The 15,851-nt window shown below is 43.4% G+C and overlaps 1 protein-coding gene across 4 annotated transcripts; it reads left to right on the top strand.

Moving 5' to 3' along the window:
• The first annotated feature begins 961 nt into the window (after positions 1 to 961).
• On the top strand, positions 962 to 15,721 carry LOC135501239 (uncharacterized). Of its 4 annotated transcripts, none has more exons than XM_064793239.1 (16): positions 962 to 1,016; positions 7,110 to 7,192; positions 7,982 to 8,115; positions 8,566 to 8,696; positions 9,181 to 9,385; positions 9,619 to 9,719; positions 10,260 to 10,350; positions 10,662 to 10,829; positions 11,104 to 11,190; positions 11,649 to 11,749; positions 12,642 to 12,752; positions 12,947 to 13,115; positions 13,341 to 13,402; positions 13,866 to 13,937; positions 14,197 to 14,366; positions 14,878 to 15,721. In XM_064793239.1, the coding sequence occupies exons 2-16, from the start codon at positions 7,123 to 7,125 to the stop codon at positions 15,066 to 15,068; spliced, it is 1,863 nt and encodes a 620-aa protein (XP_064649309.1). In that variant the 5' UTR covers positions 962 to 1,016; positions 7,110 to 7,122; the 3' UTR covers positions 15,069 to 15,721. The 4 variants fall into 4 exon arrangements, with proteins under 4 accessions (XP_064649309.1, XP_064649305.1, XP_064649308.1 ...); XM_064793235.1 differs by lacking the exon at positions 962 to 1,016 and adding an exon at positions 1,207 to 1,301; XM_064793238.1 differs by lacking the exon at positions 962 to 1,016 and adding an exon at positions 1,381 to 1,475.
• The last annotated feature ends 130 nt before the right edge of the window (positions 15,722 to 15,851 follow it).

Genomic DNA, 15,851 nt, shown 5'->3' on the forward strand with positions numbered 1-15,851 from the left:
TTTACCCATCCTTCATATCTCAACCTAACTTTCTCCTACTCTATTGATTCATCTTGACCCTCAATGTATTGACATAGCTCAGCTTCCTGACAACGCGCGTATGGGTGGAGGTTACGGAGGCAATACCGCTAGAAGTTCAGTGTGCAGTTCTTCATGAGTTCAAGGGCAAAGGTTTTCCAGGTCTACCATTTCTTTGATTTTGTTGCAGCGGTAGGTCGGATGCTCATACTCTGCATCAGTAAATCCACCTGATCATTGGCAGTGGATTCGTTCATCCCTACAATTTGTTTTCTAGCAATGATTGCTCACATTGACCCCAGTTGGTGAACGAACCGTTCCGGCCCAAGGTAAGAAACCGGGTCAGTTTCTGTTCGAAAGTAGATGGTAATTACATCTTCCCGATGAGCTATGGTAGTACCTTAGTTCATGATGCACTTTTGATCTCGTAAAACACATGTTCCTGCCTTTCAATTCGTTGGCTACATTACATTGCCGGGTTCATTGTGATACTAGTATTCTTACAAGGATGGTTTTAGTTTTCCCTCAGTTTCAATTTATATAGCATCTTATCCGGCCCGCACGATTCTATGCAATGTAGTCAAATTTCGCTGCTATTAGACAAGTTCAAATGTCGCTCTCCATCTCTATTTGATATCACAAGGAGTCATTGCTTTCAGTACTACACTCAGGAGGTTTAGTGTCGGCAGCGTTGGAGTTAAGGTAGGAATCCGGCTGAGGCAGTTCATTCTCAAACTCGTGTGATATGTACAAAATACGGTTGTATACCCTTCGTCGATAAGACAGTGTGCATGAAAATGTCGTGGGATCCAAAACTCATGGTTAATACTGTAGTCGGGCTTCTTCGGCATGTTGTGTACTTTACTCTTATCAACTGTTGATATATAGATAGGTTTTGGTCAACATACCAATAGTAATCATCAAAATGATAAGACCGAAGCACGTGATTACACGAAGTAGTTATTATTGTCTCACGTTATTGTGACCTCAACCTGCAGGTAAGATAGATTCGTCAGTATATGATTTCGTTAATAAAAAAATCGTCATGGTAGCCTATATAATGTTGCTGCTACAGCCTTTGCATCTTGACCACCAAGGTTTTTGCCGGCATCTTATCAAGATCTAGACCTCGGCTACGTTTAAAGGAAGTATAAGACCATGATTTTTCTGCTCTCGTCAAACCAATGACCTTCCATTCTCGTGAACACAACATCAATGGCACGACCACCAGCAGGCCTTTGGCTCGTAACGTCGTTTCGTAGTACGGTTAACACAAATTTTAGGTAAACCTTGTCGGTAAATATTTTCTTCTCTGAGATGCTATTTGCTTTAACTGGCATAACTTATAAGTAACGCGGACCGGCTAACACGAAAGAGTACTCCTGCAGGGTGGGCATAAAGAACCCAACCGCTTTGCATCAAAACGCTGCTCTACACCGGAACCAACAACATAGCAGGTAAGCTGAGTTTACCGACTATGTTTCTGTCTATTTTTTATGGATGGATCTCAGCCTGGAGCGTCTGAGCTCTTATATGGCTTATTATTGGGCCGCACTTATGACACTATATTGGCCATATTGTAGGAGGAAACCGGTGCATCCGGAGAGGAAATACTCAGTGAGTATACCGGGAGTCGACCCTAAGACCCCGAAGGTGATACACAGTCTCAGGCGCTGATGTTTCCACTGACTGCCCCACTTCGACCGACCTTGGAGGTGACACAGTCTCAGGCGCTGGTATTTCCACTGCCTCACTCCGACCGACCTCGGAGGTGACACAGTCTCAGGCGCTGGTATTTCCACTGCCTCACTCCGACCGACCTCGAAGGTGACACAGTCTCAGGCGCTGATGTTTCACTGCCTCACTCCGTCAGACGGCTTCGTCTCAGGCGCTGGGGTTTCCACTACCCACTCCGTCAGACAACCACACAGTCTCAGGCGCTGGTGTCTCCAGTGCCCCACTCCGACCGATCTCGGAGGTGACACAGTCTCAGGCGCTGGTATTTCCACTGCCTCACTCCGACCGACCTCGGAGGTGACACAGTCTCAGGCGTTGATGTTTCACTGCTCCACTCCGACCGACCTCGAAGGTGACACAGTCTCAGGCGCTGATGTTTCACTGCCTCACTCCGACCGACCCCGGAGGTGACACAGTCTCAGGCGCTGGTGTTTCCACTGTCCCACACCTCGGAGGTGACGCAGTCTCAGGCGCCACTGCCTCACTCCGTCAGACGACCACACAGTCTCTGATGTTTCAATGTTCTACTCCGGATCGAGGTTAACAGACGCAGTTTCAGGTCCCACTCCGACGGGGTAGGGGGTTAACCTTGCTACCAGTGGTCTCCCAATCCATGCATGTTACATTAGGCAGGTTTCGCAATCCTTACGAAGAGCCGTACGAAGTATGTAAATGTATTTCATCGAGGACAGTTCTTGTCGTCGATTGTTCAAATACCTTTCTACATGCCCAATGCCTCTTTCACCTGCTTTTTTCTTGCCAAGTCTCAATAACATCTGCTTTTGTGATTCCAGAGATCTATATAGTCAATATTTGTCCTACCTGTCTTTCGAAACGATGTCATGTGTATATAATGTCCATGACGTCCGGTTACAAAAAATGTCCACTTGTCAGTTCACATAAATTCATCAGGACATGTAGATACTACATGCCGTTTTGAGAACTGAAAATTGTTAAATTTCATGTTTAACTGTTGCTGCGAACTTGTGGTCGTATTGAAAGGAAAACTTCTGAACAGCACGACCCCGCGGCCGATTTGACTATTTTGGTATGAAAGGATCAATGTGTTTGGGGTTATATAAACATATCAAACGGGAATTTATGTTTGCTGTCTCAAGAAGACAAACACAATATCTTTCCTTTGGTCAAAATATACCTTACAGCAAGTACAGATCTGTCAGGAAGGTCAGTGCAAAAGACACGCGCATGTCTAATTAACTGAAGGAAAAAGATATTCAATTGCTTTCTCTAAAAATAGCTAATAAGCGAATCATGGATGTCCTGTTGCAACTATTCAGACCTGACAAGCAGATTTAAAAGATGACACCCGGATTATGACAAAGTTGATGAAAGATGGTACCACATCGATCCAGGCACAGTCCATGCAAAAAGAGAACGCCGTACACATAATAAGCCGATTCCATCATGGTAGCAATAAATTCACTGCCTGATGACGTCAGATCAATGATTGCTGTAATTAATGACTCGACACAAGTATTTATTTGTATTCCCTCTGACCTTGATTTGCTCATCTGCTCATCTTTCCGAGTGACAGTTTAATAAATAGGGCAAGTGTGTTACACTTGATTCATTGTCTCTCTGTGGCCTTCGACTCCCGCTAATTGACTGGCCAACTCTCTTTATACATTGTACTCAAGCTATAATACCATAGTACTTGGCGATATTCATGTTGGGATCTGGTGTCGGTCTGACCCAATGACACATGACTGCATTGTAGTGGTCCGGTTATAGCTGCTACAGCTACGGGTCCATGTGGTCATTGCACGTTCCTGAATTTGTGTGAGAACTATTTGTTTGAAAGTAGTTTTAAAAGGGATGCGGAAAGATTCGTAAGTAGCTCTTCTTAATCTTGAGGTGGTCGTCAGTGTAGTCTTCTCAATTCCTCTTTCGACCAGTATCCAGTTGGCACATTTTTGTCACAAATCTGAAAATGGTAGTGTGGGTCTGTCTCATTATCACATACCGTTGTATGCAGCGTTGGCCACGGATTTCCTCGTGAACATTGGCCTTCAACATCAGGCTTTCAGTCACACCCCGAGGCAGGAGTTCATCGTAATTTGCCTCGTCTTATGTCTGTCTTGAAAACAGGTGCTACGGCAGGGCTGGAGGTGGTTGTTTGTCGGTCCCAACCTCCGTGTAATTTCGTGTTGGAATGGAAAGATATTAGACACGTGAGAAGTGGGCTTTTAGTACAGTATTCATGGTCTTGCGACCAAGATTGTATGGCCAAAATTCTGATGAAGTGGTATGATGGCATCTCGAGGATGGCATGATGATCACTCAAACATCCCGTATATGTGTTGGCCTACATGGAAATTGTCCAATTTTTTTTGAATGTCCACTTCGAGCTAATTTATTAACATACAATTAGGCAAAACTACTATAGGCGCAATTTTGCAAATTATGTGTATTTATCTACAGAGCTTATTTTTGGAGTATGTTACCACCCACAGTCACCACGAGCTATTATTGATAAAGCGAAGTTTATTTCAAAAGAGCGTAAACTCACTTGCCGCACACAGGGCAACGTTGCTGCCATATTATAATATTGTGGGACAAGAGGCTGCTTGCGATAAGATGGTCGCATATCAGGATATCACGGCGTGAAACAATCGAGATCGCACACTTGCGCTGTTCAAGGTGTTTTGAAACGGCTTCGCGCGATTTTTACAGGTATCAGTGGACTTAAACTGCAAAATGTTTCTGGAACGAACACGTGCTATGCCTGCGGAAGTTGTCAAACAAATATCAGATGACGGAAGTGATGTATGATCATATCAAAAGATGAAATAAACGACAGCTACTGTAACGTGGGGGAGGGTGTTTGGGTTCTTGTCCTAACTCAAGCCGATAGAAGACTTGAGTCAGACAGATTTAAAAGTGAATTGTTTTTGTAATAACTGTTTAATTGGATTGAACAAAATAGTCATTGGCATAATCAAGAACCTGAGTTCCCTTAAACGAGGCTTACCCTTAGAAATCAAGATGAGAATTGACCACAACAAAAACCCTACCCCCCCCCCCCTCACAATCATATGTTAATTAACCAAACCCCAAATATGTCCAATCAGGTATTCCTCTCAGGTAAACAATTACTACAGCGTTTTATAACCAGGAACGACCAGCTAGTTTATAACATCCCTGCGGGGCATTGTTGCGGCGCATCATTCGCGGGAGGCCTTTGCGCGCGGCGCAAGTAATTAATCGGCCGATATATTCTGATTTATGTCCCCTCCCGCCTACCATAGCCGTGCTGATATCGAATATCGCACAGTCGATGTGAATCCGTCCCCATGTGGGAAGAAAACTGCTGCCGCACAACTGAGTTCCTTGCGGGACTTTAGACTCATCATGGCCGGGCAATGTGATCAGGGTGTCATACTATACATATAAGTAGTCAGAGTTTGGGACAAGGTCTTCTTCGAAGGGGGGTCATGTTACAGAGGTGCCCTCTGTTTGTGTACATAAGTATATATATCTTGTCCGTTTTGCCCTTGCATTTAATCATTAGCCTACTCGCCTGTGCGCCTCGAGCTAATACCATGTATGATTATGTAAGATTTGCTATGTATGGTTACGAAATGTGCTAATTATGTTTATGTCCACGTCACTGTTGTCATTGGTCACGATCGTATATAATTATCACGTCATGTTTTCGCATAGGCGTATTGTTGGCCACAGATTATTTCAAATAAGCCAAGTGTCGCGGAGAAAGCCTTGTCCAAGCACATCATCTCACCAGTCTATACATGCTTCCCGAAATTGGTGGCTTGCATTGGAACTAACTTTTTCCCCCTTGTCCGTCATCAAAGGCATTCAAGTGTCTTGGTCAACCATGACTATCTCCTTTGTCCCTCCATCATAAGGCTTAGTTTCCCCTTATGACATCACTATTTCGGACACTCAGCGCCCCATTTCTGGAAAGGTGTATAAGGTGGCCCTTCAAAGCCTTTACAAAAAAAACAAGTGGTATATAACCGCGCTGTCTTTTGTTTGCTGCAAGGATGTTGCGGCCTTCGACGCTTCCTCCTACTGCATGGGCATAAGGACATATTTTACGTACACCACAGACTCAGCAGTCTGGGCCAGCACTTACGATGCCTTCAATTGCGGCCAATGACCTCAGAACATATCATAAACTGAAGAGTCCTCGAGTATACAATCTATGCTGTCAGACTAATGAATATCACTTGATGTCAGAAATAAGCGCCGCTTCTCTTCAAAAGGTTAATAATCGAGTACGGTGTGGCGGCAGCTCCTCATGTTTTAGTTGACTCGAACAAGGATCGATGTGATAGGTTTATCAACTTTTTTTGACTTTCAAGTGAGCTTGCCAGTTTTTGGTCAGATGTTTCTGGCAGTCGACCCCACATATGTCACTACATCTTGGCATCTTGACCACCAAGGTCTTATGGACGAATTCTTTGGTTGTAGCAATTAACTGAAGTGCGAATAATCATCATCTCGGCATTCAATCACCCCCATGTGGTATATTACCCCCATGTGGTATAACAGTACACTGATATTGCGTAGGCCTAACGCTAACCTATCGCATTATGATGTACCAAACTGATTCAGATAGTACTGGTCTCAGATATACCAAGAAGTAGGTGAATCAGTGGTCATTACCGATAGCTAATGGTTCGCTCCTTTGGTAGTCTGGCATGCCGTACAGTGTGAGCATAGCGCCCTGAGGATATTGCTCTATTTTTCACTTGGACCTATGTAAAGAAGTCCCTTACGTCTAGTACATAACCGTCAATAAGATCATTGAGATACAGCCAATACTGAAGGGCACGATTTTGCTTCAGTCAACTTGAGGTAGGTGTAGTGTATCTTCTTCGCAACCTTATAGCTCATCTCGAGGCATGTTCATAATATTGGGGGATGACCACCTCCTTTGAAATATTGATTGTTTTCATGTGATAAGCAATCAGAATGAAGCGTGACAAAGGAACACTCACGTTTTTTCGTGTATGATATTTCTGCCCTTGAGATTATTCCATCATCGTTGATATAGACACTATATTATTTTTCGGTGCTCTGCAAGTGTGACATTGAATTGAGGCCGTCACTTTGTGAACGCTGTTGGGATCTACATGGTGATATACTCCTTGACCTTAATTATCACCCATCGCATTTCTGTCCCATCAGCAGTGTATGTATATGACTAAATATTGAGGCTTCCCGCGGCTGCCTCTTATTCCGAGGTCAACAGATGCGGAACACCGAACGCAGTGATCCTTATTCTCTCCCTTGTGATATGGTTAGATCATGAGAGTAAAACGCCCTGAACATCATCGGACATTGACCTATGTTAGTGTTTTTTTCAGACATATCAACATCATGCGGCAGGGTATATTTGTTGTGTTCCTCGTTTGTGCATTCCATGGCGTCACCGGAGATACAGCAGCAGGTAGGTGTACATGTTCACGAGCAATTAGTGGAATTGATTTACACGTCGGTCTACAGAAATCTATCCCCCGCTCCTCTCTAAAGCTTGCAGCACACTGGACGCCAACTCCGGCGGCAAGGCGCGTTTTTTTGCCGCAAGAGTCCTGAACGCCTGAAAAATCCGTAGTGTGCTACGGACGGCGTCAGGCAAACGCCACTTGCCGCCACTTGCCGCCAGCTATCTAGCATGTTTGATTTTTGACGCCTGTAGCGGCGTCTGAACGCCAGTGAACGCAAGAAGAATCCAGGTGTGCTACGGATCGCCGCCAGAGTTGGCGTCAACCAGCGTCAACGGCGAGGCTTTGGCCAATCAGCTTGCGTCTTGACGTCACATGATATCAAAATGGCAGCCCCCACGATTCTTGGAAGTGGCGGAAAAGACGCTACTGGACGCCAATTCTGAGTAGGTGTGCTATGAGCGCGATCCACTGCCGCCAACTCTGGCGTCGAGCGGCGTTCAGTCGCGTTCAGTCTGACGCGCCTTGCCGCCGAAGTTGGCGTCCAGTGTGCTGCAAGCTATAGGCTCCCGTTGCAGCTCGATTTCGTCCTCATTTTCATCTCCCACTTTGTAAGGGGGAGGGACGAGGACAATGCCCTTGCGTCCGGAGTCCCCCCCCCCCCCCCCCACAAGTCTCTCGCCTTTTTCAGCCATAATGTCTTATGATCGTCAATAATGCCCCCCCCCCCCCACCCACCCCCCCCCCCCCCCCACACACACACAAACTGATAAATTGGTGTTACGTTCTTGCAGATCTCCAGGCGATTATAGATGAGTTTTGGGATTGGCGGCTGCTTGAGAGTCCGGAGTTTGGTTCAAAATATGGCATCTATGCACACGAGAACATGGTTGAAGAATATTCTTTCGCGGCTTTTGATAGGAGGAAGGTAGGTTATCTCTTACAATTCAGTATTTCCCTAAATTGTTAGATCCCGTTTTTCTCGACAGGAAACCGCTAAAAACCGTGTTTGATATTGTATTTTGCGGAATGGACTATAGTTGTTCCTTCTAATTTTGACTTCATCAAAGTCAATATATCTTTGTCTTTGTTATAAATGTACTTCGTCGAGACTACAGACAATAGCAATCAACATGTTGCACAAAACACCAAATAGTCATTCGGTTTAACTGAAGTTTTGAAGTTACTGCAGATGAGTATGATACTAAGTCAATGCCAATGGCAAAAGCACAACAAGTGGGCCAGAATGTCGTCACCAATAATGTTGATGATGATGAGTTCTTTTGACCAAACTTGTGGTAAGGAACGGTTTTTAAAGACACAATATTAGGCTTGTGCAGTGCTGGGGACTTGCGAGAGCTTTGTACATCTCTTTCAGCAAAAAGCAGACGAACTCTACACGCGGCTGACTAATCTAGCAGACGTGAAACTGAGAGGTCAAGACAAGATGAGTTTTGCTGTACTCAAGAGTTTACTAGAAAATTACCGGATGGGTTATGAGTTTAGATAGTGAGTATAATTCTTTAGCCAGTCTTGAATTCAAGAAGAGTAATCTCAAGATAGAACCGATGACGTTACTTGCCGGTAAAGGGAGATCCTATGTCTCTCTTGTTTGAACTTATCCTCCCACTTGCAGGGTTACTGACACACGCAGTCACTGACAACATCAGGGATGTGTCAGACAGTATCAAACAGACGACTTGAGAGGGAATTCATCAGCTGTATTTTCATAACATTTCAACGACATATATTTATATATCACTATCTATGTACTGTATTCTTTTGCCGATTTTCAAAAATTCATGTAGGAAAACCGGTGATTTTTCACGTGAGTTTTTGGCTCTGAAATCACTCCGGGCATCAAGCCAAAAAAAAATTTTTTTTCTTTTTTTTTCCCCCAGATTGTGCCCCCCCCTAACGTAAATTCCTGGCGGAAACCCTGACTTGGTGTAGTATGATTTGTTTTAATGGTCCATTTTATCTCCTTTTAAAGCTATGGCCCTATGAACCCGGCCAACAGTATGGAAACGCCAATCTCCGAGTGGAAGAAGTACATATCATGGATGAGGACAGACTCTGCTAAGGACTATGAGAACATAATCTCTCGTATGGAGAAGATCCCAGCCCAGATGAACCAGTTAATTGTTTTCCTTCAGAAAGCTATTGATATGGGGACCACTGATCATGAGAAATCCATGGTAAGCGTGTGTCGTCTTGTCATCAGTGGCGAAGGCATGGCCAAGTTGCGGTACAGCCCTGGATCATGATGATTACACAACCTCCTCCTCAGACTTCTGTTTGGGAGGGTCAGTCTAATCGGGGGGAAAAACAACAATACCGATCGAGCCTCGCCCCTCTGCGGCTCTTCGAAGATGACATTAGTACAATAGAAACTGACTGAGCTACTATCGCTACTACTATTCAATTTCAGAGCGGCATACAAAAAAGCTTTGATGATCTCGCCGGAAGCCAACCAAATGAAACCTTCTTCTATGCACCATTCACTAAAATGCCAGCAGCCGTTAATGCAAGGTAAGGGAAACGCATAACGAAAGTGATATCTGTGGACACATTACGTTGGCCGCGCAGTCTGGCTTTATCCAACACTTCTCCATTTGGTTCACAAAGACGAGTGGGTTTGAGAATATGACGAAGAACTACCGGCACCAACGAAAACCCCGCCAACGTGTGGAGAACGAATGTAATGTATACGTTAACGCCGCTCTTGTTTTCGAAACGCTGCTTGGTCGCCAGCTAGATGGACTGGATTACACCGACAATATGACATTGCTAAAATTGTAGCTGAAAGCTGGATGGTCACCGCGTGATCATCTAGATGATCTGAGCATGTTCAGCATACGGTATAGGCCTCTCATTGTAATACCATACTGCGGCAGACGTCAGACTATATGATCGGCCTATACCTATTGGTACATATTTTACTTTCATTTTTACTTGTTGTACACCACCTTGTTCTCATATTTGTTGTCTTCTAACTAAAGGAGCAATAAACACACATATATATATACACATACAATCTAGGATCTCTACCTTTCTTATTTATCGTTTAAGCGCCCAGACCGCCTTGAAGCAAAAAGCAGAAACTTTAATCAAGGACAACGTACTTACCTCTTTCAAAAAACTTGGAGACTTCCTTGTAAACGTAAGTTTGTTTGCCAATCCAGTGCTTTATTTGATTAAGGACTATCAATCTTTCCCAACGTTTTGAAACTTCCTCTTTCTTTTTCGCAAGTGCCGTATACATGTAGGTCTGTGCTATACTGGCGGCGCTCTTACGCCATGAGCGCTACTGCGTTCTTCTCGCGCCTCTCGCGCCAGGCCGAAGTTAGCGACCCTTTTCTTAATGTCAGGTGAATATCAGCTGAAAGGTTTGCTACCAACCTTCACTGTAGAAATATCTTGACGGAAGTTATTTAATAGTTTAACATACGAGTTATTTCATGAAATTTCCAGACTTATATGAAGAATCTCCGCCCAAACATGGCAGCTATCTCCATGCCCAACGGGAAGAAGTACTATGAGGCCTGTCTCAAATGGCATTTGTCGATGGACATGTCGCCAGAGGAGATTCACAAGAAGGGACTCGAGGAGGTTGAAAGTATTGAAGCCAAGATGATAAAGGTTAGAAAGTTATGAGATGCCTCCCAAGATACTTTGTTTCACACTGTATGTTCGTTAAAGTTTCCCTGCTCAAAACGCTTTTGGGATACCACATTATTTTTCCGGTCTCCACAAAAATCAAGCTGGGGTTTCAAACAGCAGCTACCGCTGCCCCAGTAACTCTGGGAAGGATACGCACTGTTCTCGACCCCTACTTGTGTGGTTCCAGGTTGTATTGTTAAAATAAAAATCTCTCTCGTTAAGCTTTTGCAAGCATTCTTGGTTAATTTTTCAGATAATGCGAGACAACAACTTCGATGGATCTGTAAAGGAATATATTGCCAAACTTAACGCTGATCCTGCTAACCATTATACGACCGAGGTAAAAACATTTTTTCTTAAAATAAAATTGTGGTAAATTTGAATTAGGAATCATTTTTGAGGAATGGCTCAACTATTGAACGAAAATGCCGTCAGGTGAATTCCCATGTTACACATCCTCCTTCATGTTAAAACCTCCATTTATCAAATTAAGAAAAAAGTACACGTTCCCGTATAGCGCGACGCTCCATTGAAATCTCGAATTCACTGAGAACGGAACGCTTCTGCACGGTGCCCAATCGACTCGACCGTGTGAATTTAGAATAGATTTTTGGTAACCAAAAACTCGCCCAATCTTTTGTGACTGGTGAAATTTAGGGGTGTAAGGAGTGCATTTCACCCCCTGAAATTATTTTGAGGAAAACATTCGGGCGAGTCAATTTTTGCTCGTAACATGTATATTAATTCGAGTTGGCACCTTGTTCTATCACTGATACAATTATACATTTCTTTCTGCAGGAGGGTATGTTGAATGGATTTAGAGACATCATCGAGAACAAAATCAGAAGTAAACTCGGTCTCGTGTTACCTATTGACTCTGTACCAAAACTTAAACTAGAGTAAGTTATTATGTCTCGATGGTTTCAGATCGTATATATATCCGCTTTCTGGTTATTTCATCTACTCGTTGTGACTCGTTCAATATTGATACACGTATGCCTGTTCGGCGAGCCCGCTTGCCAGTGACTATTTGGCAAGCCCGGCTTACCAAACAGCGCCTTTTTTCTGCCCTAGATGGAGAGCCGAACTCATGCATATTCAACCATCCAGGAGCTCATTATCATTCGTGGCAACACGGTGAGCAACACTGGAGTTACAGTGAAACGCCTTTAGAAATGCACACTAATGCATTTAACATGCTTATCAGTTAAATCACGTTTATGACTTTTTTGTAAATCCATACAGTCATGTACATGTACATGCTTCTTCATGGATTATTGACCAAAACCCGAGTTTAGTAACAGAAATTGAATCGAGAGCGGGAAGTCGGCCATTGTTAAATATGCGCATATAAATTCGAATATGACGTCACTGCTCTCTGATTGGCCAACATGTTGTAACCTCTCGGCTCGCCAAAGAGGGTAGTATTTTTGCCCTGTTTGGCAAGCCCGGCTTGCCGAACAGAGTTGATTTTTAGTTGTTTGGCAAGCGGCTCTCCAAGCAGGGCAAAAAAAGATGCCTGTTCGGCGAGCCGCTTGCCTATGACCCAGCCATTATATATACTCTTTATCAGGGAGGGAATGTAGTTTTTTCACGAATGCAGCTACTATTATGTAGCTTACTACGGGAAGGTTGCGCGGGCAGTTGCAGGGCTGTCGACACCTGTATAGCCGAGGGGACGACTCTTGTCCTTGGTATGTTCGTGAAGCATAAGTAAGGTATGTCCAGCAACAGTTCGGGTTTGGAAACATTGAACAGAGAATAACAAAGTACTTCTCGTATGCTTTCCAGAGTGCGAAAATCTGAAAATACGGGTGGAGCTACTGGTAGATATTCAGAGCCGCCAGTTGATGGAAGTAGACCAGGTATCTTCTGGGCAAACGTCTACGAGCCAGAGACCAGGTACGTAGCAAGAGAGATACGAGACCAGAATAAGATTATCAGTGATCAAAAATGGCATTGCGGCCTGGTGGAAGTTCGGCTCACTTTCCTCCGTCAATTCGTGCTACACCATATTTCAGTGTTTGTCGTTGGAGTATCACAAAATTATGTTGTCAAAAAATGTTGACAGACTCTCTTTATATGTTTTACTTCAGGGCGAAATATAACATGATGGCATTAGCGCTCCACGAGGCTGAGCCGGGCCACCACACCCAGGCTTCTTATAACTACGGCAACAATCTACCACTCTTCAGACGTCTGATCGAATACAGGAAATACTACGCTGTCCCTTACAACTGGCCTTTCTTCACAGCTTATATTGAGGTTAGTCTGGTCCTTACGATTGGAACGGTCATTACGTGTATTTCCCCTAGGCGATTTGGGCGTATCGACACCCGTTAAAGCCATTTCGTGGGATCGAAATTGTCCAGATTTGCCTCGATAACCCTTTGACGAGACAGTAAAACAATGGGAATTTAGGCCAAAACTGGCGTAACTGCCGCTGTGGTCCATTTCTCTCACTCAATGCCCTCACTGTTTTCTTTTCAGGGCTGGGCGCTTTATGCTGAATCTCTTGGCGAAGAAATGGGTGTATATGAGGGAAATGATTTGTAAGTACTGTGTACATGTAGTATCAAACGCCGCAATAAACAACTTCGGAAGCTTATCGTTTCACTCGTGAAACGAGGCGGATCTCCCTCAAGCAAGCAAACAAAAACACCTTGTTGTGCAACAGATACACCTTGAACTAACTGTCGGTAAGACTATCCAGAGCACGTCTGAGCAACAAGAAGGGAACGTGCATGGAAAAGGAGGCCGTATGAAAGAGTAGCGATGTTGTATCCATGACATGGAGAGTATGGAGAGTGTCTTCATAGTGAGATGGCTGGCAATTTCGACTTGATCATAATTTATGCTACAGAAAGAGGCTATACGTAAAAAAAGCCGGGTAGTGTGATTACAAAAAATTGAGTTGATAGGTTTTAACATTACGATAAGAAGTTTACATCCATAGATCTGAAGCCATTTATTCTAGGTCCTAGTCTTGTACATCATATTTATTGTCCTTTTCAGCTTCGGTAAATATGCATCAGAAATCCATAGAGCAGCTCGTTTGGTAGTCGACACTGGCTTACATTACTACAAGTGAGTATGAAATAAAGTTATACGATCATGCCTTCTGTCATGTCTGTGATAGTCTGATGCATTTCTTGGAAGTGTAAGTGAAGACCATGCGCTGTCATTTCTTTTCAGGTTGTTTCCAAAATAATCACACTGCCAAAACCATGCATGAGGTCCAAATCTAAGACCACTGAAATTAAAAATGGCCCCAAAAGGTACATTCTGTAATCGGCTCCATCAAACATAGTTATCAAATGAATATTAATTCAATTTTCCTATTCAGTTGGACTTATGAACAAGCCACCGGGTATTTATCCAACTACACCGCCCTACCTCCTCACCAAATAGAGAATGAACTTAACAGATACATTGGCTGGCCAGGACAGGCTGTTTCCTACAAGATAGGTGAAATCAAGATCCGGGAATTACGCGACATGGCCAAACAAAAACTGAGTGAGTAAAATAAAAGGGTTGTCGTGTTCCCGGGTCATGATATGCAAAACTATGCATACTAATGTTGAACAGGAAGCAAAATACCATTTTAAGTGGTTGAGAAAGTGTAGCCTTTTTTCCATGTGCAGGAATATGTTCCAAAGGTATTGCACATGGAATGGATCACGCCACTGCATTGGAGCCGTATCGTGATATTAGATAAAATTTAGAGAGGTACTACATTTATGCAGCAATCGATTCATCTTAGACAGTATTTTCGAGACATACCACAATTCTAGCGATGAGAATTTAGACGTTTTCCCCGTCCCAGGATTTTAAATGATCGGGGAGACCTGTGTAGTCAGTGATCCTGATGACCACACCACGCATGCAACGTATAAACCCAGAGAACGGCGGAACCAGACTTGGGGGCCGGCCGGCTTTCTTACGCTACCCATGCTACCGCTGTTGCTGTGGATTTCAGGTAACTCTGAGCATGATATTCCCTAACCGAAACCGATCTCTTTTTCAGAGGAACGGTTCAGTCTTCTTTCTTTCAATAACGAGACCCTCTTCACCGGACCAGTCCCCATGGACACTCTAGACGCTCAAATCAAGAGGTGGATAGACCGCGTGATACTTACTGCTGGGGCGCCACGCCTCTCTTTTAGCTTCTTTACCCCTATGGTGGTGATGCTGCTTGGACTCTTCCTTCGAAATTAGTGAAAAAAACAATGCAAATTCAGACCAATACAAATGCATTACGTGGTACTGTAAACCGCCAAATGTGACCTAATTATTGTTACGATTCGCGAATATTTCTTATTTTCACAATTTTTATTTTATCAGCGAATTTCATTCGGTTTCTTAAATAGAAAAAAACATTTTTTGTGATTTTTCTGTTATGGACTCTACTGTTATAGACATAGGTGTGACTTTTTTTCAAACTCACTTCAGGGATCTGGGTCCAAAATACTCTAAAGTAGGGCAATACACTTAAAAGTTAGTTTTAAGAGAGTATTAAGTATTCTTTTGTCATGTTTTCGGCAACTTTTGTTGGAACAAAGTTTTAAAAAGTTGAAGTTTAGGTTTTGAGTCTGATATCAATCACGACGGTTGAGGTTAAAATACGACTTAACACTTTAATGATTAAAGTACCACCACTTAGAAGAGGGACTGCATTTACATTTCTTCACTTGGTCATCTTGATATGTAAAATCTGAATGCAGTGACTGTACAAATAATTTCTGTAGAACGCATCATTTTCTAACCAATAATGAGAGTACCCGTTGATTCAGTATTAAAGTACATGTACTTATAAAATAAGCTTGTGCGCTCATTTCTATAAATCATTGGTGTGTGTCTTGATCACATGACTTTCCGCTTTCAATGTTTCTTATTGTAGCATCTTCTGTTCTTGCTGTGTCATCGCCATATATAACACGAGCCATTGTATCATGCGTACCATATTCGGCGAAGGTATCCACGCTTCACTGCACAATTATG

The sequence above is a fragment of the Lineus longissimus genome, chromosome 17 (genome assembly GCF_910592395.1).
Source record: "Lineus longissimus chromosome 17, tnLinLong1.2, whole genome shotgun sequence".
Classification (NCBI taxonomy): domain Eukaryota; kingdom Metazoa; phylum Nemertea; class Pilidiophora; order Heteronemertea; family Lineidae; genus Lineus; species Lineus longissimus.